The 25,269-nt window shown below is 37.0% G+C and overlaps 1 protein-coding gene across 1 annotated transcript in view; it reads left to right on the top strand.

Moving 5' to 3' along the window:
• Nucleotides 1-24,616, top strand: part of LOC126184560 (NAD(P)H pyrophosphatase NUDT13, mitochondrial-like) — a 67,897-nt gene extending 43,281 nt beyond the window's left edge. The window contains exons 4-5 of the mRNA XM_049926990.1: nucleotides 20,730-20,878; nucleotides 24,232-24,616. Coding sequence (XP_049782947.1) covers nucleotides 20,730-20,878; nucleotides 24,232-24,420 — 338 coding nt within the window. The 3' untranslated portion in view covers nucleotides 24,421-24,616. The remainder of the gene's footprint in view (nucleotides 1-20,729; nucleotides 20,879-24,231) is intronic.
• Nucleotides 24,617-25,269: the final 653 nt, after the last annotated feature.

The following is a 25,269-nucleotide window of genomic DNA, read 5'->3' as shown; positions in this document are numbered from 1 at the left end:
ATTCTAGAATATGAAGGAGATGAATGATTAGCTTTGAAAGATTGTGAAACTTTTATTGGCATCCATATTTAAAGATTACAGGATGTTGTAAACCTTTAAGATCAAAATTATATTGATAGTGGAGAATCCCAAATTGAGTGTCTGAAGATATAGTACTAATGGTCAGAACTGGTTATTTAGTTTTTAATTGCCGTAAACAAATTCACTTCATAGCAAAACTTAAGCTCATGATCACTGGTAGTCTCAGTATGTACATTACAATGTAATCCAAAGGCAGAATTTAATTTTTACTTCAAAATCATCTGATGCCATTAATTCTACTTTTTGTTCATGGTAGAGTGTAAATTGGTCTTCCTCAATACTGTACTCACTGCTCCTTGTTCTTTGACGTAGGCATTTCATAAGCAAATTGGTAACTCCTTCCCCGTACAATGTGACACCATCCTCCTCAAATTCTACTATGTGCACAATTCGTTCTTGAGAACGTTGGCCAGCTTTCTGGAAGCAGCACGACCCAGTTTATCAGAAGTGTCTATACACTGTGTTGAGTTTTCCCCAATTAGAATGATCTTGTGTGAATTTTTTTTATGTTCATTCATTCACCTTTCTGGGGACTACACTCCTGTGCCATATATTAAACGCATGGCTGCAGCTTGATATAACAAGTAGTGCTACATTTTCTACAATCAGTCGTTAACTACACTGAATGTTAGAATTGCAACACCGTGAAGACAGCGTGGAACAAACATCTGATTGGTGTGAAGTGTATTACTGTATTTTATTGCATAAGCTCCCCCCTCGTATATTCCCCTCCCCTATGATTTTTCATCATAAAAAATTTATTTGATTAATATCACGCATAATTCCCTCTCCTGGTTCGTTCTTACTGAAACGGCCATCAAATGACTTGACAGTGGACAACAATGGACACAGTGATACTTCGCATAAAAATATCTCCATTGTCACAACATATCATAAATTTGAAAAGTGAAGTTGCTGGTGTATTTCTAGGTTATTTTGTAACAAGTCGTCATAATGTCGAAATGTGCAAACTACTTGGTGTCTAAGACGGCAGCCAGAGTGAAAGTACATAAGTGTCATCATGAAAAATTGTAAATTGGGTGGGCAATGAAAAAGCAAAAGTGTACAAAGTGTAAAGACAAAATCATGAAGCTTAAAGAACATATTTCAAGTCTGCAATTAGTTATTGGTGAGTTAAGAACGTGTATCTCAAAACTTCAGAAGGAAAAACTTGTAGTCGCTGTCGAAGCAAAAACTTGGCAAATCTTCCTCAAGTTGATTCAAGCAACTCCGAAAAGTGGGCTAAAACGTCGTATAAAAACAGCAGACATGAAGTGAAAACCACAGAAGACTGTGTAGTATCAGGAAATTTAGTGAATGACAACCGGTCTCACAAATATTTTCTAATATGGACTGTGCAAAGGCTGTGAACAATGTATTACCATGTGACAAGATCGAAGAGGCATTAACAAGATGAGACAGGAGCATATTCTGCCCCGGAAAAACAGCCAACATGGCGGGAATGTGAACATTATACATCTGCCGACTCTGAGAAGTTCTGCTATGGTGTTGTCATCTCTTGCTGGCACAAAAAACAACATGGAAAATGTAACTCAAGACAAGACGGGTACCTGTAGCTACAGGCAAAATAACACTAACCTTCCCGCAAAATGTAGGCCTACATATGAAACTGACATTACGCTCATAGTCAAGGGCAAGGAATAGCCTCTGAATTGCAAATTATATGTAAACAAGAGATCAACAGCATGGTAAAACAAGGAGCACATCTCAAGGCAGCAACTACAGTTTGGCACGAAAATATCTCAGGGATAAATAGTATTGATTTTTCGGTCTTTCTTGCGGGTACTAATGACGTAGCAAAAAATGAGGTAAAAGCTTGTGCCTACCCTTAAATGGAGGCAGCAGCAATTTAGAAATACGAATAAGATCGTGTTTTCAATACCACATCACCGTTACCTACGCAATTGGTCCTGTGTGAATAAGGAAGTGGAAAAAGCGAATAAAGCAATGCAGAATCTATGCAGGGACTTTAAAAATGCAACATGCGTAGACATAAGCACAAAAGGAAACAATTCCAAACTCATGGCTTTCACATCAAAAGACTGGGAAAGGTGTTTGTTAGCAGTAAGGTCGTGGAAGTAATACATATGAAAACAAACACAGTGAAACACTCTGATCAAATTATACTGTTGAAAGACAAAAGTGATTTAACTTAAGTAATGACTTCTATCAAGAGTGATGAAGAAGATGCTTTTTTTTTCTGCAGTAACAACATAGACAGCCACAATGCTTATAATTCGGACATATCATGTAATTATGAATGAGAATGAAAACAGTGATCAAATGTTTACGGTGCTGTGGGTGAATATCTGGTGTACAAGATATAAACTATTAGAATTGGAACGTATTTGTAGCATTAAGAATGTAGATGTGATGTGTGGCAGGACATTGGCTAACAGAAAATGAAATTGACAGTTTCGTCCCTCAAGGATATGTAGTAGCTGACATACTGTGTGGGGGAAAGAGGAAAAATTGTAGTGTTGGGATTTATGCCAAGAATGGGCTAAAATTTTCAAAACTAGATGTGACACCACTTTTTTCAGAAATAAATGCTGAATTTAGTTGTACAAGATAAACTGAAGAAATGTAACATTTGTTAGCCTGTATAGGTCTCCAAGTGGAGATATAAAGGTATTTTTTGGACAGTCTTGAGTTAATGGCTACAAAACTTCTTAAACTTAAAACAATTTTATTATTGAAATGGGGGACTCAAAGCAACATTACTCTAGAACACTATTAAAAACCGTAGCTTAAGATTCTTAAACCTGCTTAGCACAAACATGTCTCCTACTCATGATTATACATGTCTAGACAATATTATTATTAATTTGCATAGAGAGGAATACGTGACGAGCCTGGCTGATGGAGTATTTGCAGATCATGATCCTTCACTTTTAACAGTTTATCACAAGCATCCAACTTAATTACAATAAATGTAATGTGGCATGGGTGAGAGGTCAGAGAGAGGAGCACATTACGTTGTTTATTGACAAGTTAAAGAACACAGATTGAGACTCTACCTATGGGTGTCAAACAGGAAAAGCTGGAGTTGAAAATGGTTTTGATGACCTTTTTAAAAAATGCGGAGACTTATGGTATTCATGTTCCTCATTCACCCCACGGTGGTCACACGGGTCTTACAGAACTGACAATTCCAGACATACTCTACAGGAAATAGCCGGTGTGGAGGTAGTGACCTGACGTCCGATGGGCCTTTCCCTTCACTCGTCCTGTGCAAGCGGAAAGCTCAGCACGACTGTAGTTCTCACCCTGCTGTCTTAGGTGCACTTATCTTTGTTGAGTTTTCATCTGCGGGTTCCCCTGACCTTCCTTGTCACAGTAAGTTTTATTTATTTTTCCTTCTGAGTATAACATTATGTAATGCATTTATTGCATAGTAGGATTCCTAAATAGGCCTTTGAGGCTCAGGGGTCTGGCAGACCCACGCGACTAGTCTTGTTACTTTTCTCACAACTCTTTTGTTTGTGCATGGAGATGTCAACATATTTTTCTTTTGCCTTTTTAGGTATGGAGGGAGAACGATTTATATTTCTGCCTGAGGATGATGATAGTGTATGACAAATTCACATGATGCTCCTCGATGATCTTCCTCAGCTGGGCTTACGCAATACCCCTAACTTCGAGGGTAAAAATGAATTTAAAGATGAGGATTCGGAAGGTGTGGCAAGCGATGACTATTTAGAATCGAGGGAGGAAACATCTTACACTGAACAAGATAATTCCTTGGAGGAGGATGACATTGGCGACATTCTTCTTGGTCATAATGGTGAAAGTACATGGACCAAGAAAATTCTGCCTGGAAATAGGAGAATCCTGGAAAGGAACATTATTACACATTTACATGGTGTGAAAAGACAAGCACAACATGCTACGACCCCTTTAGCCTGTTGGGGACTTTTCTTTGAGGCTGACATAATAAATACTATAGTTCAGCGTACAAACTTCCAAATTAGCACAAAGAAAGATAATTTTTCTCGAGAAAGGGATGTGAAGGATACAGATGCTGTAGAATTGAGGGCATTTGTGGGCGTAATATATATGCTTGGTTTGAAAAAACTGAATCGTACAAACCTCGAGGATATATGGGCTAATGATACAACCGGTGAGGAATTTGCCAGAGCAGTGATGAGCATGCAGAGGTTTAGATTTTTATTACAACATTTACAATTCGATGATAAACGAACTTGTAAAGAGAGAGAAAAAGGTTATAAACTAGCTCCAATTAGAGAACTTTTTGAATAAATAGCTGGTAATTTCCAAAAGTGTTATACTATTGGGGAATATGCTATAATTGACGAAAAGCTTGAGGCTTTCAGAGGAAGATGCCCTTTCAAGCAATATATACCTTCGAAACCCACCAGATATGGTGTAAAGATGTTTGCTCTTACCGATGCACGGACCTTTTATACTCGCAATTTGGACATTTATCCTGGAAGACAGCCGCCTGGACCCTTCTCGACTGGCATGTCTCCATATGAAGTGGTGATGCGTCTTACGAAGCCTATACACAGTACTGGCAGAAATATTACTATGGACAACTGGTTCAGCAGCTTTGCACTGGCTGAAGAATTGTTGAATAAAAGGTTGACAGTGGTTGGGACGGCAAGAAAAAATAACAAAGAATTACCACCTAGAATTGCAAATAAGTGAAATTTGTATTGCACCCAATTCTTGTTTGATGGCACAAAAACTTTTATTGCATATCAGGCAAAAAAAATGTTATCCTCGTATCTAGTATGCATCTTGATGCTGTGATTGAAAGTGAAACAGTCACCAACAGGCCGGAAAAAATTTCTTTTTACAATGCCACCAAATCTGGGGTTAACACAGTGGATAGGATATGCAGTTCTGTGAATGTGGCCAGAAACACACGACATTGGCCAATGACCGTTTTCTATTCATTGCTGAGTGTTAGTGGAATTAATGAAATGGAGTGTACAGTTTGCAAAAAGGTACTCTTTCGAAGAAAAGGCGTACCTTTATGAAAGAAATTGTCTTTGGTCTTGTTGCTGAGCAAGTGAAATGGGAGAAATACATGGAAAATCTTCCCAGGAAACTGAGATCATCGATTGACAATTTATTTCAAATATTGTGTCCACAACCATTGAGTGGAACCAGTTCTAAGACATCGAACCAAGGAAGGAAAAGATGTGACGATTCTTTGAGTAATACTGATAGGGAAACTAACTACCAATGTATGAAATGCCAAAAGTACATTTGCATAAAGGACCATTCCATCTTCATTTGTAAATATTGTTATAATTACTACTTAGAAGTAAATAATAAGTAAATATTGTTCAAACATAAAGCCTACTATTAAAATTTGTTTCTCATTTATAAACATTGTTTATTAGTATATATTTCCTACAACATTTCTTTATAAAATAAATTTGTAAATACACATATTATCCATATTATTCTATTGAGTTTCATTTTATTGTATTTTATAATGATGGTAAACATATGACATGACTTAGGAGAACTAAATATACAACATTAAACAGCTAAAGTGACTCTCGGGTCTGTGAGGCCCAGTGCCACTGCTTCCGTTACCACGAGGAGCATGACCTCTGCCAGGTTAATAAAAATTAGTTCCCCTGGTAGACCTAAATGTAAAACAAAAAATCAAATGGTATACAAAAAAATTGGCAGAAATTAGAGAAAACACGCCTGTACTTTATCGAAAAAATGAGGATAATCAAGGGGAGGAGGAGAGGAGTAGGGTCTACAACGAATACCGCAGGAGTAAAAAGCATTGCAAAGCCAAGCTCGGACAGGCCAAAAAAGCAGCTTGTGAAAGGTACATAGCAGGTGCCCCAAATAAGTGCAGGGTGGTTATCAGACAAGATAATTCTATTCAGCCAGTTATGTCAAACTCTGCTTGATCCATGAGATCAGATTCTTCTGCAAGGGATGTACTCGATCCCCTGCTGCCTGAAGGATCTTTATTTCATTGGGACAAAATCACGCCTTATGAGGTCTGTGAAACTGTTTCCGAATTGTCCAATTCCAAAAGTATGGACTTGCTACTGGACATCCAATTATGTTGTTAAAAAGAACAGTTTTATTTTTAATAAATGTTTAGAGTATGGAGTTAAGAGTTGTCCCCATATACAAAAAGAATTATAAACTACTCCACATAACTATCAGCTAGTTTGAATCACTTATGTACATTCAGTTGAGTAATTACTTTGAACGACATGCCCTTTTTTTATGCAACAGTCAGGATGGATTTCAGCCAGGTAAAAATACCTCTGCAGCTGTTCTAGAAATTGTTGACCAAACTTTAATTGTGTCTTAAAATAAGCCGATGGTGTCACTTGTATTATGTGATTCAAGGAAAGTTTTTGACTGCATTCCTTTTAAACATATTACTAACAAAATTGGAGTGTTATGGTGTATAGAAATCTACGTTGGCAGTATTGTCTTCCTAGCTGACCAACAGAAGAAAGTTTGTCTCAGTTAGTGATAGACATTCCCTGTTAGTAGAAATTTACACAGGTGTACCACAGAGCTTGGGTCCTTGGCCCCTTCTTTTCCTTTGTGGCTGTCAATGACCTGCCCCATTGTATATCACAGTCTGTAATCTGCTGTGCTGATTATACAACTTTACTTTCTTTGCATCATGACATCCCAAGCATTAATAAGATCTCTCAAGGAACTCTTGACTCCGCACTGAACTGGTTTGCAGCCAATAAACTTGTCTAGGATTGACTAAGGAGATAGAAAATAAATGTTAGGAACACATACTGAAGCCGAACTCAGTTGGGAAGAACATATCATTCACGTCTGTAAAAAGATCTCACAAGTGTCCTACCTCATATGGAAACTGAGAGATATGGTCAGTAATAACTATCTCTGTGTGGCACATTTTGGGCTCTTTCAGTCACACATCTCGTATGGTCTTCTCATATGCGGACATTCTCCTCATATCAGCAACATTTTAAAAATAAAAAAAAAGTTGTCTGTATATTATGCAATGCTGGCTCTAAACAGCACTGTTGCCCTCATTTAACAAGGCTTAAGCTACTAACACTTGTGGATCTGTTTATCTGTGAGTCTGTGCTCTTTGTCAGGAACAGCATTAAGGAATTTGTTTTAAGGGAAATGAGACACAAATGTGACACCAGAAATAAGGCAAACATTGACATTCCATTGCACAGACTAGCCATAACAGGAAACTCGCATGAAGTAAATGCCCTCAAAACTTTTAACAAGCTACCTCTCACTGCTTGATCCCTGCATTCAAAAAGTTCAAAACAAAATTGTATGACTGGCTGACAAAAAACCCATTATACAGTATGAAAGAGCTCTATGATACGGAAAATACTGATGGTAATATTTAAAATTATAGCTGTATATAAGGTAGTTAACCTATACGTGAATTGTAAAGGTTAATTGTAATAATTTAAGTGCAACTGTAACTTGATACTATTAAGATATTAGCTGATATTATTAAGAAAGCCTATTCTACTGTATGTGGACAACAGCAACGAAAGATTGATTCTGAATGAAAGATTCTGATTCATGGCAAAATTTAAATTACATCTGTTATCTTACACTGATACAGACAGAGTGAAAGCTGCAGGAAGAAATTTCTCCATTCAGTACAATATTGGTGGAGACAAAGAGATAAACTCATGACTGCAAAGGCAAGCTCCAAATCTTTCCATCGGCGTAAAACAAAAATATTCCGAAATTGATATTGGTATAATTGCTTATGTCAATTAAATTCAGAATGCTGGCTGTGCTGTCTCTTATGAAATGATTCAGAACAAAGCTCGCGAGATAGACAGAAAGGATTTTAAAGCAAGCATTGGTTGGGTGATTAGTTTTATGAGACAGCAAATCTCAGTCTACAAAGGAGGACATCTTTGCACCAGTGCTTACCCTGAGACTATACAGATAAGGTAATAGAGTTCCATCGTTACGTAATACAAGTATGACAGCAATATGACTATTTGTTCTCCTTGACCAGATGCCAGTGTTTCTTGATATGCTGCAAACAGCACTGTTGCTCCAACTAGCTCAAAAAGTGTGCTTGTGAAGATAAGTGGAGCGCAGAAATTAAGATGCGCATTGATGTTGTACATGACAGCAGATGGCAATAAACTTACGCCATATGTCCTCTTTAAATGGAAGGCATTATCAAAGGAGACTACCCTACATGGAATTAACTTTTGAGTTAAGGAAAATGGCTACATGACAGCAGATTTGATGGTGGATTTGTTGGAGAAAGTCTAGGGAGACAACCAATGAAATGGATGAAGCCCCATCCTGCCATCATCAATGGAGGAATAGCATCCATTCTTCAATCTTTAGATGTTGGTGTGAACGAAACTTTGAAAGAACATCTTTTTTTACAAATTACTGTAATGTAACTTTTACTACCTAATACATTCTTTCCCTTCCTTTCTGAATTCCTAGAAGCACCACTCTACTACTTGGGTAATCCCCTCCCTAGTGTGTTTGGAAAAAATTTTGAGGAAAAAAATGAGGGAATTATGTAATAAAAAATATGGTACATGCATGAATATGAAAGTGATTTAGCTTATAGTGCAGCCACACACATGTACAGCCGCACAGAGGAGTTAGGTGTAACACTATCTACATTGTACTCCATCTGACCAGTGGTGGCTGGTTATCATGTGCTAATCTTGTACAGCCCAATGTAAATATTGCACTAAAATTATGCCATTTCTCTTCAAATGCAAACCAGAAATCACACTAAAATTATGCCATTTCTCTTCAAATGCTAGTCAAAATGACACTAAAATTACATCATTTCTCTTTGAATGCCAGATGGGTATGCAAATAAAATGGATGGAAACATGTTCCATTGCACTATCTCTGCAGTAAGTAGAAACCAGTATTGAGTGCTGAAATGATGGTCAGCAATGCTACAATCAATTTGGCGAAGGGACATAGTTGTCTGTTTACTACTGCTCTGATGTGACATCATCCCTTCCACCACTGAGTGCTATATTGCTCGCAGCACCAGGTCATATTTTTCTTTGAAATTGCTTGTAACTTATTGTGCAAGTGCAGTGTATGAGGGTCATTTAGGAGTGAGAATATGAGGGTTTATTAGGAGTGGCTGAAGTAATGGCTCCATGGGCGAGTGGTTAACAGCACTGACGTAATTCGTTGGCCCAGGTTCGATTCCTGATACTACTAATACTTTTTACTTTGTTTTATCTTATTCCTCACAATGTTAAATAGTCAATTATAACATTTAAATATATGTAAACAGTTCAGTTTGCATATGTAAAATTAATACAGGGTGAGGCATAAAATGTCATTACTTGTGCTTCAGAAATTTTTTTATTTACGGAATAATACTCAAATGATGTTGCCATTTTACAAAATTAATGCTTGAAACTAACATCTCCCAGCTGATAGCCATTTTCAGCAATGCACTTCTCAAGCTGCTCTAGGAAATTGGCTTCCACTCTCTCCAACATTGCTCTATCAATTTGGACAACTTCCACACGAATTGCTTCCTTCAGTTCTTCAAGTGTCCATGGTTTATGCTCTTATACATGTGACTTGAGGTTACCTCACAAAAAGTAGTGCACATGGAGAGGTCTGGGGAATGAGGGGGCCAACTAATGTCAACAAACCGGGAAATGACGGCTTGCTGAAACCGAACTTGCCAGATAGGACTATGTCTTCTTCTTGGTTTAGGTGGGAAGAACTCAATGATCATCTGTCTATAACAGTCTGATGTTACAGTTACAGTGTTCCCGTTATCATCTTGGAAAAAGTGTGGACCAGTAACATTTGCACCAGTTGCAGCACACCAAACAGTCACATTGGGACTATGTAATGGTCTCTCAAGCACTAATTCTGGATTTTTACTGACCCAGTAATGACAGTCTTCTGATTTGCCATGCCATTCAAATGAAAATGAGCTTCATCACTCATAAACAAAATGATGTCCATTTCTTGAGCGAAATTTAGCTGCTGTACGTAATCTCTAGGGATCAATTTTTGCACCATGACCATTTTGTTGGGATGAAATCCTAGATCAATAAGCAAAATTTGCCTTACTGATCGATTACTGAGGCACAGTTCAACAGAATGTCTCCTAGCAGATTGACCAGGTTTATGGTGTATGGGTTGCTGAACTCTTTCAACATTTTCTGCAGTGTTTACTGAGTGAGGAACCCATGGCAGTTTTCTATTCATCATTGTTCCTCATAAACAAAGTGATTTAGTCCAACATAAGGTCGTGTTACGAGTGGGAACACTATCGTGTCTTGCAAGATTGGAATGGCGATGAAACTTGTGCTGAACTGCAATGATAGAATCATTGTTATGTACAAAATTATCATAAGGAAACATATGATGTTGTGCAGTCCACAGCTCCATGACCTCGACTGAACTAAATGGCATGAGCTACCAAACACCATGACCGCATTATTCTTCCAATGCCTACTACCTGAGCCAGAATATTATCTGTTCTATAAACATCTGTCTTTTCTGCCTCACCCTGTATATTCAATTTAGTCATGATTACTACTTGGTTCAAGAATCATAAAAGGAGGTTGTATACAAGGAAGAGGCCTGGAGATACTCAAAGGCTTCAGATAGATTATATAATGGTAAGACAGAGATTTAGGAACCAGGTTTTAAATTGTAAGACATTTCCAGGGGCAGATGTGGACTCTGACCACAATCTATTGGTTATGAACTCTAGCTTAAAACTGAAGAAACTGCAAAAAAGTGGGAATTTAAGGAGATGGGATCTGGATGAACTGACAGAACTAGAGGTTGTAGAGAGTTTCAGGGAGAACATTAGGGAACAATTGACAGGAATGGGGGAAAGAAATAGAGTAGAAGAAGAATGGGTAGCTTTGAGGGATGAAATAGTGAAGGCAGCAGAGGATCAAGTAGATAAAAAGATGAGGGCTAGTAGAAATCCTTGGGTAACAGAAGATATATTGAATTTAATTGATGAAAGGAGAAAATATAAAAATGCAGTAAATGAAGCAGGCGAAAAGGAGTACAAAAATGACATTGACAGGAAGTACAAAATGGCTAAGCAAAGATGGCTAGAAGGCAAATGTAAGAATGTAGAGGCATATCTCACTTGGGGTGAGATACATACTGCGTACAGGAAAATTAAAGAGACCTTTGGAGGAAAGAGAACCACTTATATGAATATCAAGAGCTCAGATGGAAACCCAGTTCTAAGCAAAGAAGAGAAAGCAGAAAGGTGGAAGGAGTATATGGAGGGACTGTACAAGGTACTTGAGGACAATATTCTGGAAATGGAAGAGGATGTAGATATGATACTGCGTGAAGAGTTTGACAGAGCACTGAAAGACCTAAACCAAAACAAGGCCTTGGGAGTAGACAACATTCCATTAGAACTACTGATAGCCTTGGGAGAGCCAGCAGTGACAAAACTCTACCATATGGTGAGCAAGATGTATGAGACAGGCGAAATACCCTCAGACTTCAAGAAGAATATAATAATTCCAATCCCAAAGAAAGCAGGTGTTGACAGATGTGAAAATTACCAAAATATTAGTTTAATAAGCCAAGGCTGCAAAATACTAACACGAATTCTTTACAGACGAATGGAAAAACTGGTAGAAGCCGACCTCGGGGAGGATCAGTTTGGATTCCGTAGAAATGTTGGAACACATACGGCAATACTGACCCTATGACTTATCTTAGAAAATAGATTAAGGAAAGGCAAACCTACAGTTCTAGCATTTGTAGACTTAGAGAAAGCTTTAGACAATGGTGACTGGAATACTCTCTTTCAAATTCTGAAGGTGGCAGGGGTAAAATACAGGGAGCGAAAGGCTATTTACGACTTGTACAGAAACCAGATGGCAGTTATAAGAGTCGAGGGGCATGAAAGAGAAGTAGTGTTTGGGAAAGGAGTGAGACAAGGTTGTAGCCTATCCCCGATGTTATTCAATCTGTATACTGAGCAAGCAGTAAGGGCAACAAATGAAAAATTAGAAGTAGGAATTAAAATTCATGGAGAAGAAATAAAAACTTTGAGGTTTGCCGATGACATTGTAATTCTGTCAGAGACAGCAAAGGACCTGGAGGAGCAGCTGAACGGAATGTACAGTGTCTTGAAAGGAGGATATAAGATGAACATCAACAAAAGCAAAACAAGGATAATGGAATGTAATTGAATTAAATCGGGTGATGCTGAGGGTATTAGATTAGGAAATGAGACGCTTAAAGTCGTCAATGAATTTTCCTACTTGGGGAGCAAAATAACTTATGACAGTCGAAGTACATCTACATCTACATTTACACTCCGCAAGCCACCCAATGGTGTGTGGCGGAGGGCACTTCACGTGGCACTGTCATTACCTCCCTTTTCTGTTCCAGTCGCATATGGTTCGCGGGAAGAACGACGTCTGAAAGCCTCCATGCGCGCTCGAATCTCTCTAATTTTACATTCGTGATCTCCTCGGGAGGTATAAGTAGGGGGAAGCAATATATTCAATACCTCATCCAGAAATGCACCCTCTTGAAACCTGGCGAGCAAGATACACCGCAATGCAGAGCGCCTCTCTTGCAGTCTGCCACTTGAGTTTGCTAAACATCTCCGTAACGCTATCGCGGTTACCAAATAACCCTGTGACGAAACGCGCCACTCTTCTTTGCATCTTCTCTTTCTCCCCCGTCAACCCGATCTGGTACGGATCCCACACTGATGAGCAATACTCAAGTATAGGTCGAACAAGTGTTTTGTAAGCCACCTCCTTTGTTGATGGACTACATTTTCTAAGGACTCTCCCAATGAATCTCAACGTGGTACCCGCCTTACCAACAATTAATTTTATATGATCATTCCACTTCAAATCGTTCCGCACGCATACTCCCAGATATTTTACAGAAGTAACTGCTACCAGTATTTGTTCTGCTATCATATAATCATACAGTAAAGGATCCTTCTTTCTATGTACTCGCAATACATTACATTTGTCTATGTTAAGGGTCAGTTGCCACTCCCTGCACCAAGTGCCTATCTGCTGCAGATCTTCCTGCATTTCGCTACAATTTTCTAACGCTGCAACTTCTCTGTATACTACAGCATCATCCATGAAAAGCCGTATGGAACTTCTGACATTATCTACTAGGTCATTTATATATATTGTGAAAAGCAATGGTCCCATAACACTCCCCTGTGGCATGCCAGAGGTTACTTTAATGTCTGTAGACGTCTCTCCATTGATAACAACATGCTGTGTTCTGTTTGCTAAAAATTCTTCAATCCAGCCACACAGCTGGTCTGATATTCCATAGGCTCTTACTTTGTTTATCAGGTGACAGTGCAGAACTGTATTGAACGCCTTCTGGAAGTCAAGGAAAATAGCATCTACCTGGGAGCCAGTATCTAATATTTTCTGGGTCTCATGAACAAATAAAGCGAGTTGGGTCTCACACGATCGCTGTTACCGGAATCCATGTTGATTCCTACAGAGTAGATTCTGGGTTTCCAAAAACGACATGATACTCGAGCAAAAAACATGTTCTAAAATTCTACAACAGATTGACGTCAGAGATATAGGTCTATAGTTTTGCGCATCTGCTCAACGACCCTTCTTGAAGACTGGGACTACCTGTGCTCTTTTCCAATCATTTGGAATCTTCCGTTCCTCCAGAGACTTGCGGTACACGGCTGTTAGAAGGGGGGCAAGTTCTTTCGCATACTCTGTGTAGAATCGAATTGGTATCCTGTCAGGTCCAATGGACTTTCCTGTGTTGAGTGATTCCAGTTGCTTTTCTATTCCTTGGACACTTATTTCGATGTCAGCCATTTTTTCGTTTGTGCAAGGATTTAGAGAAGGAACTGCAGTGTGGTCTTCCTCTGTGAAACAGCTTTGAAAAAAGGTGTTTAGTATTTCAGCTTTACGCGTGTCATCCTCTGTTTCAATGCCATCATCATCCCAGAGTGTCTGGATATGCTGTTTCGAGCCACTTACTGATTTAACGTAAGACCAGAACTTCCTAGGATTTTCTGTCAAGTCGGTACATAGAATTTTACCTTCGAATTCACTGAACGCTTCATGCATAGCCCTCCTTACGCTAACTTTCACATCGTTTAGCTTCTGTTTGTCTGAGAGGTTTTGGCTGTGTTTAAACTTGGAGTGAAGCTTTCTTTGCTTTCGCAGTAGTTTCCTAACTTTGTTGTTGAACCACGGTCGGTTTTTCCCATCCTTCACAGTTTTACTCGGCACGTACCTTTCTAAAATGCATTTTACGATTGCCTTGAACTTTTTCTATAAACACTCAACATTGTCAGTGTCAGAACATAAATTTTCGTTTTGATCTGTTAGGTAGTCTGAAATCTGCCTTCTATTACTCTTGCTAAACAGATAAACCTTCCTCCCTTTTTTTATATTCCTAAAGAGGATCCTAGAGAGGATATAAAATGTAGACTGGCAATGGAAAGGAACGTGTTTCTGAGGAAGAGAAATTTGTTAACATCGAGTATAGATTTAACTGTCAAGAAGTCGTTTCTGAAAGTATTTGTATGGAATGTGGCCATGTAAGGAAGTAAAACGTGGATGAGAAATAGTATGGACAAGAAGAGAATAGAAGCTTTTGAAATGTGGTGCTACAGACGCATGCTCAGGATTAGATGGGTAAATCACATAACTATGGAGGAGGTACTGAATAGAATTGGGGAGAAGAGGAACTTGTGGCACAACTTGACTAGGAGAAGGGATCGGTTGGTAGGACATGTTCTGAGGCATCAAGGGATCACCAATTTAGTATTGGAGGGCAGCGTGGAGGGTAAAAATCGTAGAGGGAGACCAAGAGATGAATACACTAAGCAGAATCAGAAAGATGCAGGTTGCAGTAGGTACTGGGAGATGAGGATGCTTGCATAGGATAGTGTAGCATGGAGAACTGCATCAAACCAGTGTCTGGACTGAAGACCACTCAACAGTTTCTCTTGTTAAGTCAATAGGCTATATATCGTCATTACAAAACGAATATATAAGCAAGTTTAGTATGAAAGTTTTTTGGATACCACAGCAATGAATTTATTAAAAGAAAGTGGCATTTTCCACTTTTGCTGTATTAATTTTACTTGTTCACAGCTAGTTCTAGCCTTCTAGGCATTCTCAAGTAACTCTGTGGTTCTGCAGTAGAAAAGTATGCCTTACATATTGAAATGTTAGCACCTTTAAATTAGTGTTTTCTATTTGTTATGGTCGATAAATGTTCTCTCATTGGTTTGACAGCTTGACATTTACAAATTTATAACATCTTTGTAAATATAAAGCTGTCAAACCAACAAGAAAGCAATTCTATTCTGTACCTTTGTAAATGTCAAGCAGTCAAACCAACAAGGCAGCATTTGTGAACCAAAAGGAATAGTAAACATAAGCTTCAGTATGTAAGATGTAGTGTTCCCTTGCAGAACCAGAAAAATCACTTGAGAATGGCCTAGAAGGCTGAAATTAATTGCAAACAAATAAAATTAATAAAGCAAAAGTGGAAAATAGACCTTCTTTTAATATGAAAGTGTTTTCTGCAGATGATCTGCTAAAGAGGCCCTTTTCCAGTTGATCTCAGAAGGACAAAGTAAGCCAAATGTAACTCTAACAACAGGTGTATGTGGGACAAGTCTCATTGATTTGGTTCAAACTGTATTGATAGAAGTTAAATGATCCTTTCAAGTTCATGGAATATTTTGTTGATTGGGACATTGGAAAAGGTAAAATGTTCTCTAAAGACTTACGTGCAGAGATGAGGAAAATTCATGCAAAAAAGAGAGGCAGGCACTGTAGCCAATGGTTAAAAGCACAGACTTGGAAACTTGTTGTTTGGCAGCCTAGGTTTGATTTCTGCTGGTTCCATATTTTCTTTTTCTTTTATTTGTCACAGTGTTAAATAATTGATTATAAAATGTAAATCTATGTAAACAGTTCAATTTATATACATAAAATTACATTCTATACAATTATGATTACTACCCTTGTAAGTCAAAAGGCTATAGGCCACAACTTTGTAGAAAATTGGTGTAATTGTGGTTGAAACTGCCAGTGCATTTGATAGCTCTTCACTGAGATCAGTATAACACTGACCATTGTAGTTGTACTAGAGAGGGCCTTTCTGTATGTCATCTCACTAAAGTCTTACCCCTTGTCAGTGGATTGTTCAACTCATTAGTTTGGTGGATTCATGCTAGCCATTTTTTTTCTGGGTTATTCCTTTTTTTATGTAGGTTTTCTTTTGTTACTCTAAATTATCTCCAGTTAATGGTTTTTTCCCCCCACGGTGCTCTAACTTGGCCACTTCATCAACCAGTTAATCTAATGAAACAACTTGTCTTCTACAAACAGCTGGAACAATACATATAGTACCCTCTGCCTTACATGATCAGGTGACTTGCGGAGTATAGCTATATACTATATATGTAGATTTACATATTACATCTCTAATTGTGTCAATTTCAACAGTTCTAACTTTCTTCCTTCTTATTTTATAATAACACGTTACACAGTGGTGCGTAGGTGTGAGGCTATGTTACCAACTTGGAGGGCATTTTGGAAACTGTCATCTTGAATAAAAATTGTAATTTTGAAGTGGAAAGATGTTTCTCCCCTGCAGATGAGATGTAAGATGATGACATTAACACAAGCTGAATGTCTTGAGATCATCCTGATATCAGGAGAAAGGGGCATCCGTGTTATCACAGAGGATTACAACCAATCCCACCCACCTCCCAGACATACCACACATTATCCGCATGTGATGGTGAAACATCTTGCAAAATTCTGTGAAACTTGCTCTGTCACAGACAACTGAAAATTGAACAATCAAAAATGGCTACTGATGAAGCAACACTTACCAATGGTCTGGCATTGTGCACTAGAATAGAATAGAACAGAATAGAAGTTTATTGTGCTGTAACATACAATTTCAAGTCATTGACTTAATGTACAGGAGACTCATCAAAACACAAAAAATGGTCTACAATTTTTCATATAATATCATTAATATTACTGGATATGTAATTAGTATACAACTAATATTTTTTCTTAAAAAGTAACAAACTTTTAAAAATTAACATTCCTAAGTACATGCTCTCTCCAGCTCAAATCTTCAGGTTGTCCTTAATGAATTCTTCTGCTGAATAGTAACATTTTTGCACTAGTTTCTCATGGAAGGTCTTTTTCAGTGTCTCTAAATTTATACTGAGCAATTATCTTCCTTTCAGTTTGTTATAAATTTTCATACCCATATACTGTGGAGTTTGAGCATAAAGTTTTAAACAGTGGGCAGGCAGCATAAAATTATTTTGATTTTTGGAGTTGTAATCATGCTGAAAATGATTTGCTGCAAATAAATAGGGGTTACTATGTAAAAAGATAATCAGCTCATAGATGTATAGTGAGGGAACACTTAATGTACTTAGTTTTTTTAGGAGTAGATGACTTTTCTTTTCTTTACTCTACATTGTGCATGTTTCTAATGATGGTTTTCTGAAGTTTCAGTATTTGACACATGGTTTGAATTAACCCAAATTACAATTCCATATCTTATTATTAATTTGAAGTAGCAGTGATATACTACTTTTCTTATGTAGCAATGTACAATATCCTCATTGCTAATGCTAGGCTATTTAATTTATTTCCAAGGTAAAGTATGTGTGAGCCCCATGACAGATTTTTATCCAGCTGCAATCCTAGGAATTCCACACAGCTAGCTTCCTGGTTTTTGTGATTGATCTGACCATTATTTAATTCTGCTTGTTCTTTTTGAAATTGCATCAACTGAGTCTTTTTCCATGTTTAATTTTAATCCATTTAAATCAAACCAAGTATCTATTTTTTTTCTACTTAATACAGTTTTAGGAATTTTGTCAGTGCTGTTACTTTCAATGATTACAGATATGTCATCTGCAAACAAACCGACACTCAGTAGTAAGTGGTAGATCATTTATAATACAGTGCCCCTAATTCCATATTTTTTTCCTGTTTACAGGGTAACAAGGAGTGATTCACCTTTGATAGGTCATAAAAAATTCCTGTGGCATGCAGTGAGTTGTCTGGCGATAAGTTAATTTTATCTGAAAAATGGTTTATTGCAGATACTGTGGTTCTTCTTTCATTTATAGCTATACTGATTTTTTGAGGTTATTTTAAATTTTTCTAAAGAATTTTGAATTTGTATTGTGACTATCTTTTCAAACATTTTTGATAAACTGGATTATAGTTTCTCATGTCCTTTTTTGCCTTTTTTGAATAGTTGCTTAACTACTGCATACTTAAGCATATCTGGAAACTAACCTCCTTCAAGGGAATGGTTAAATATTGTAGATACTGGTTGTGCAAGCAAGAGTCCAAACCACAGTATTCACTGCATCTTGCTGGAAACTGGGGTCAATATAAATCACTAATGCGAATTTTGGCCAAATGTAAATGGTGCTCTTACAAAATGCAAGTGTTGCTTATCACCAAGAACAATCCAAGTCTTCGAGTTAAGCTGCTGAGTGGGTGAACATAAGCTGGACGAAATCATCATTCCCTCTATGACATATTGTTTACAGATGAAGCTAATTTTTGTATTAAAAGAGATGTAAATAAACAGAATCACAGAAACTGGCAGGATGCCAACCCTCACAGGATGGCTCCATCAAAGGTAGTTGGCACATTGAAAGCAATTAAAGTGGAATACAGAATTCCCATATTTTTGAGCCCTTCTTCATTCATGATACATTAACAGCAGCCCACTATCTGCAGTTGTTACATGAAGATGTACTGCTAACGCTGCTGTGTGAAATGGTACAATTCCAACTTCCTTTCAGCATGGTGGCACCTCATGGGCTAGCTGTCAGGGATTACTTGGAGGTTTATTATCCCTGAGGATGGATAAGTCATAGAGATCCAGAGGACTGGTTGCCATGTTCCCCAATTTATGATCATTACATTTCTACTTGTAAATGCATGTGAAGGCAGCTGTGCATGCAGTGAAGTGCAGAATGAAGATCAGAAATCTTGTCCACCTCAGTGAGCAGACTTTTGATGCTTGTTATCATATTGTAATACGTATGTTGGTTAAAGTCTTCAGGGAATGGGTTAAGTGGAAAACAACTACCTTAAAAACATGCTGGATGACAAGTCCTGTAGCCTTTGTGTTGTTATCAGCATGTGCCCTGTTCTGTACAATGCGCAACATAACCCAAGAATGAGTAAAGCTCTGCTCATATGAGAGGCACCATTGTTTTTCTCGTTTAATTCCCTATCTGTTTGATAAGTCATGTGTTCCTCTTTCCATTTGAAACTTAAGTTTGATCCAAGATGGGGTATTACAAAATGGCTGCCGTGTTAGTAACAGCTTCATAGGTTTTACACCTCTCATTCACTCATACTACTATAAATTTCTGTCATTCACTTGTTATTATTTTTGGAAGGACAGTTCCACACCTCTGGGTGACTCTGTATTATTCTGTTACGTTATTTATTTTTGTCAGGTTTTTGTAACTGCTCCATATGGTGTGAGGGTGGTGCGGTGTACCAGTATACCAGTATTGTTTCAAGAAGTACCTTGTATTTATTTTTAAAATCATACTTTGTTGTTTATCTGAGATTTCTTTCATATCATTACTTTAAGTGCAGTATCCTTATTGCTAATGAAACCTATGTATTCTGGTAGTAAAAGACTATACTGATTACAGCATTGTTTAGCCTTCTTTCTTTCTACTTACATGTAATACTCCAGCAATAATTCAATGGCCCAGTAACATTCTATGGGTAATGGTCAAAATTTGCTCATCTTCAACAAAATGGGGTTCATGGTATGTTCAGCTCATCTCTGCCTTCTTCTGAATAAGAGAACTGAATATATACACGGCTCAGTCTACATACAAGCAAAGATTGTATTGCAATGGCTTCTGGGTCTTTCAGGCTTGGAAGTGACTGCCATTAGTTAACCAAGTGTAACTCTAAATTACCTGTGTACTATCTTTTATGATAGTTAATATTTAATATAATCTCTACACCTAGATAGGCAGTACTAATTCTTATTGTTAGTGCACATTGTGGCTCATTTTGCTCCTCAGACATTATGGTGTCTAATCAGATTTGAAATCATCATGAGAGAGTTTGCCAATCCACAAGAAAATTACTGTAGTGAACAGGCAAAACAAACCATTTTTCTAATATTTTTCATGACCTAGAATTGATAGCCATACTCTATAAGATGATTACTGAACTTAAATACCCATGAAGAATCAAAGTTTCATTTTTAATCAGTGTTCAGCCTCTAGTTTTGATGTTGGCCAGTAGGTACTTTCACAAGAAGGCAAATATTAGATTCTTAATACTAGACGGTTGTTACTTTGCTCATTGATACCTTTGTTTAATAGTGTCATTTTCCTGCTTAAGAGGACAACATTAATTTTGTACAGAAAGTGTGTGGGAATACAAACATATGCCAACAGAAAAGTGTTCTATTGTCTTTCTTTTTTGTAACCTGAATTCACTGTTGCATTGTTTAAGTCATTGCACATCTTTTTCTTCATTGCGGATTGGAAAGTGGCATGTGACTGTTTCCAGGCTTTATTAATAATATGAGTAACAATTTAAAAAAAATATGCTTTACAGGTGAGTCCATTGAAGAAAATATTAGAAGAGAAGTAGCCGAGGAAGTAGGTATTGCAGTAGAAGCCATACAGTATGTTAGCTCTCAACACTGGGCTTTTCCAATAAATAGTCTCATGATTGGTTGCACTGCAGCTGCAGAAGAACAGATGGTAAATATCAGAAGGAAAATTCACTTGAGAAAATTTTAAAATTGCAAGGAGACAGAATGGCTGGCCATTACTTACCTTCATCAGAATTCCAAGTTCTGCCTCAGAAGTAGAAAGAGCTTTCACAACTGTTTGTTTCTTCGCAGGAAGTAAACAGGGTGGTCAAAGACATAATGTGTAACTTATTGATTTGTTTCGTATGCTGTAGTTTTGTCAATTTTCCTCTTTTGCCTTGCTTCTTCTTGATGACTGTATGTAGTGAATTGTTATTAACTAATATACACATTACAATAGACTTGGCATTTCATTTTTCTTCTTATTCATTATTTTAACAAGTTCAGATTTGAAGATCAGAACCAACAACAAAATATTAACATATTAAATGATGATACAGTAGCTGTAACAATTGAAAACTAATCCACGACTTATGAAAACAACATGATGTTTAAGTACCAAATGCTTGCCTTTGACTGTGGTTTTTATGTGACACTTGTCTAAAGAGGCACATATTACAAAAATTAGAAAATCATGAGACTGTTAAATTTTACACATTAACATAAAACACCAAAGAAATATAGAAAGATACAATAGTCAATGAAGTATGTTTGTTTAACCAAAAACTGTATAACTATAAAATGGCAAAATAATAGGTACGACTTTATGAGAGGGCAGTTGTAAATGTCCATGTGGATTCCTGAAGACCCCCAAGAATTTATATGAAAGTGAAATTTTCTGATTGGAATAATTAACAAAACTAACAAGAGGATAACATCACTATTGATTTTAATGGAAGGGCTGTAAATAATCAAGTAGAGGTAGCAGATATGTTTAATAACAATTTCTTAATGCAGAACATTATGCTTAATAACTCAACCAATGTAAGCAGGTGAGATACTTCTGACTGGAAAGAAATAATTTATGGAGTTCCACAAGGCTGAATCTCAGGACCACTATTGTTTTTCATATATGTAAATTACCTTGTTCTTTTTTCTGATGCCACTAATGTATTGTTATCAGTCCAATCAAACATACAGCAACAGAAGAAATGGTAAGTAATGTTCTTAGAAGTATTATTGAGTTGTTGTTTGTGAATAGTCTCATTCTCAGTTTCAAAAAGACACAACATATTCAGTTCTGCACATCTAGAGGTGCTTCACCAGTGATAAATGTGAGACATGGGGAGGAAATAACAACTAGGGTGGAAATGTCAAAAATTTTAGGTGTCCGTATCAATGAGAATTTAAACTAGTTAAAACTCATTTCGGAATTCCTAATACAACTTAGCTCAGCCACATTTACTTTGAATCGTTGCAAATTTTAGGAAGAGAGAAATCATTAAACTGGATAGTATTTTCATTCATTAATGTCATATGAAATAAAGTTCTTTGGTAAGTCATTTTTAAGGAAAAAAGTCTTCATTGCTAAAAATATGCAGTAAGAATAATATCTTGTAGACCTCTGTTTAAGGTGTTACTCATTTTGACTACTGCTTCACAGTATATTTGTTCTCTCAGTATGTTTGTTGTAAATAATCCACTGCAGTTCAAAGGGAACAATGATGTACATAATTACGATAGCAGAAGAAAAAATGACATCCATTACTCAATATTAAGGTTTTCTTTAGCACAAAAATGGGATTTTTTTTATCAGTTACCCAATGGTATAAAATGTTTGACAGACAGCAAAGTTAAAATTGAAAGCAAACTGAAGAAGTTTCTCCTTGAGAGGTCCTGTTCCACTGAAGAACTTCTAATTTTGCAATGTGTAAGAGATACAATGTGTAAGAGATGATGGCTAGTAACTCATAATAGTACTAAAAAAAAAAACCTATCAATCAGGTAAAAGGGGAAGGTGATAGTTAATGGAGCACAAGTTCACATCTCTGGCATTCAAAAAGATAGTACTGCGTGGGATAATCCAAATGATCCATGTTGTGTAGCAGGCACTCGAGTTCCTTGACTAGCTCAGTAATTGGGTAGGGGTTGTGCCCAAGGTGGACAGTTCTCCTTTGTCGTTTCATGTACTCCGCCAGTTTAACTGTGGTCATCTGTACTAATACATAAAAGGAGAAATGTTGATTAACGTTGTTTCCAAAAATCTCAAAGTGTTTGACCAATTTAATTCATATTTTTACATGATATTCTAATAAACATTCTGATGGACATCAGCTATTAAAGTTATTGACTGATTTACTGATCCCAAGCGATTTACCCATTCATTTTAATTGAATTGAATTCTCAGTCATGATTTCAGCTGCAATAATGGCAAACTCAGACATTCAAATACATTGGAATGGATTTATAATCAGAGTGTATTTCACATGGCAAGTTGTGTGTTTCCCTTTCACAAACGGATGGTTCAGAAAACCAGTATCCAGAAATAAAAAATGTTGTGTATTTGAAATTTTGTAATTGTATTGATTATAACTGAAAAAACCTTTAAAACAACAGGAACCAGTAATGAAAACAAAGAAGTCTTTTTCATTCATATTCTATATGATTTATTCTGATACATATTTCTGTACCTTGAAATGGGTGAAGTCACAATGATAAGCTGAGATTTGTGACCTGACACTTTTCCATGGGATACCCCAGATTAAGTGTATATTTAATTCCTGTACAAATTTAGCAATGAAGAAACATTGCTAAGTTTTATAGTTACTATATAAAATGTCATGTATTAATCTAATCTAATCTAATACAGTGAACATATGTTCTTGATAAACAACATGTATGGTTTCACATGTTACATCACTTGATGTTGTTGTATTTACCAATGGTTGGGTTTGGAATAAATGGTAGCGGATGTGAGTGCATGTTACAGATTTTACAGCAGGAATGATTGCAGGTGTAGCAACCTGGAGGCAGAGATTATAATTCCGCAATATTATATGTTTTGATTTGGAGCTTAGATGGTGACAGGATGTGGTGGTGGGTGGTGTTGGAAGGATACCTGGGAGAGATAATCTCATTTCAGGATTTGCCTTTAAGTCGTGGCCATGGCAGCATGAGGTATTGAAGCATTCAAAGCCTGGATAGTACTAGGTGAAAACCAGATACTGTTTTCTCTACTTTTAAATGTATCAGCAGTACTTGGACTTTTGCCACCTGAAGGTGATTACTGGCCATTCTTCATGTCTCCTTGCAATTATGCAGATGGTATTTGTCTACAAATAGTTATAAGATTACATTTTTCTGTTAAAAGTGACCTTAAATAAATGATGAGTTATTCTGCTGAAAAATCGCTTATAGCTTTGTATGTATTATGAGATTTTTACTTGAAAGATAAACAGTCTCATTAATATGGTGCTCCTCTTTTAATTGTTTACTCACCCAATGTTTTGTAATTTTGTTTAGCTCTCCATTGATCATGAAGAATTGGAAGATGCCAAGTGGTTTACACCAGACCAAGTTAGAAACGCTGTGCAGCGTGTAACTCAGAAAAACAAGGAAGTTTTAAAAAATTCAAGTGAAATTTGGATTCCACCTCCAGGTGCTTTGGCTCATACTTTAATAACACATTGGTTGCAAACACATGAGCAATGAACCATTTGGATTCTTATGGGTCACCTGAAATGTTTTCAGCCTTCTTGTATTTAAATACTTCAGTTTATGTTGAACTATGGTATATTGTTTGCCAGCATGCATATGGTGTATAGAGGAAATGTCAGATTTTGTTGAGGAGTACAGAAAAAAAATGATAATATTGGGACAATGCTAAATTAAAATTACAATATCTTTATTTGTGTGTGTGTTGTCATCTTTTCAGCCCTTTCCCAAATGCAACATATCTTATTACTGTCCTTTTTATTAATTCTTGAGTTTTTTTCATACTGTATATGGTTTATAATGCTGCTGGAATAATGAAAAGGGAATACATGAAAGCTGGTATCTTTTACAAGCAGGTGCATATTTTAGTAGCGCATTTTTTTCCAATTTAAGATCAAAATGATTCAAACCAGATTATGTTCCAGAAACTGATGATTGTCACCATGCCATACCATTAACATTTCTGCCCCACATGAGGTAATAAGTTAGCAAAGCACACACCACTCATAGGTTAGGCCTTACGCCTATTCTGACTAGCCAAGTGTTACCTACAAAACAATATGTAGAGTGATCTATGTTTGTGGGACATATGGTCAGTATGTCACCAGTCTCTCCAACTGCTATTGCCAGTAGATGAATCCTGATGATGCCACTACTTCTTTATTCAAGTGGCTCCTAATTTGGCTCACAGGGGCTGAGTGGACCCCACACCAGACCTTCCTACCTGAGAAAATATCTGAGGAAGTACTAGGAATTGAACCTGAAGGTGGTCAAGTAACAAGTTTCTTGCCTAATTTCAAATATGTTTGATTTTGATGTTTCACTGAAATGTGAACTACAGGTGAT

Source organism: Schistocerca cancellata, chromosome 1, assembly GCF_023864275.1.
Source record: "Schistocerca cancellata isolate TAMUIC-IGC-003103 chromosome 1, iqSchCanc2.1, whole genome shotgun sequence".
Lineage (NCBI taxonomy): Eukaryota > Metazoa > Arthropoda > Insecta > Orthoptera > Acrididae > Schistocerca > Schistocerca cancellata.
This window is presented reverse-complemented; position numbering and strand designations above follow the sequence as displayed.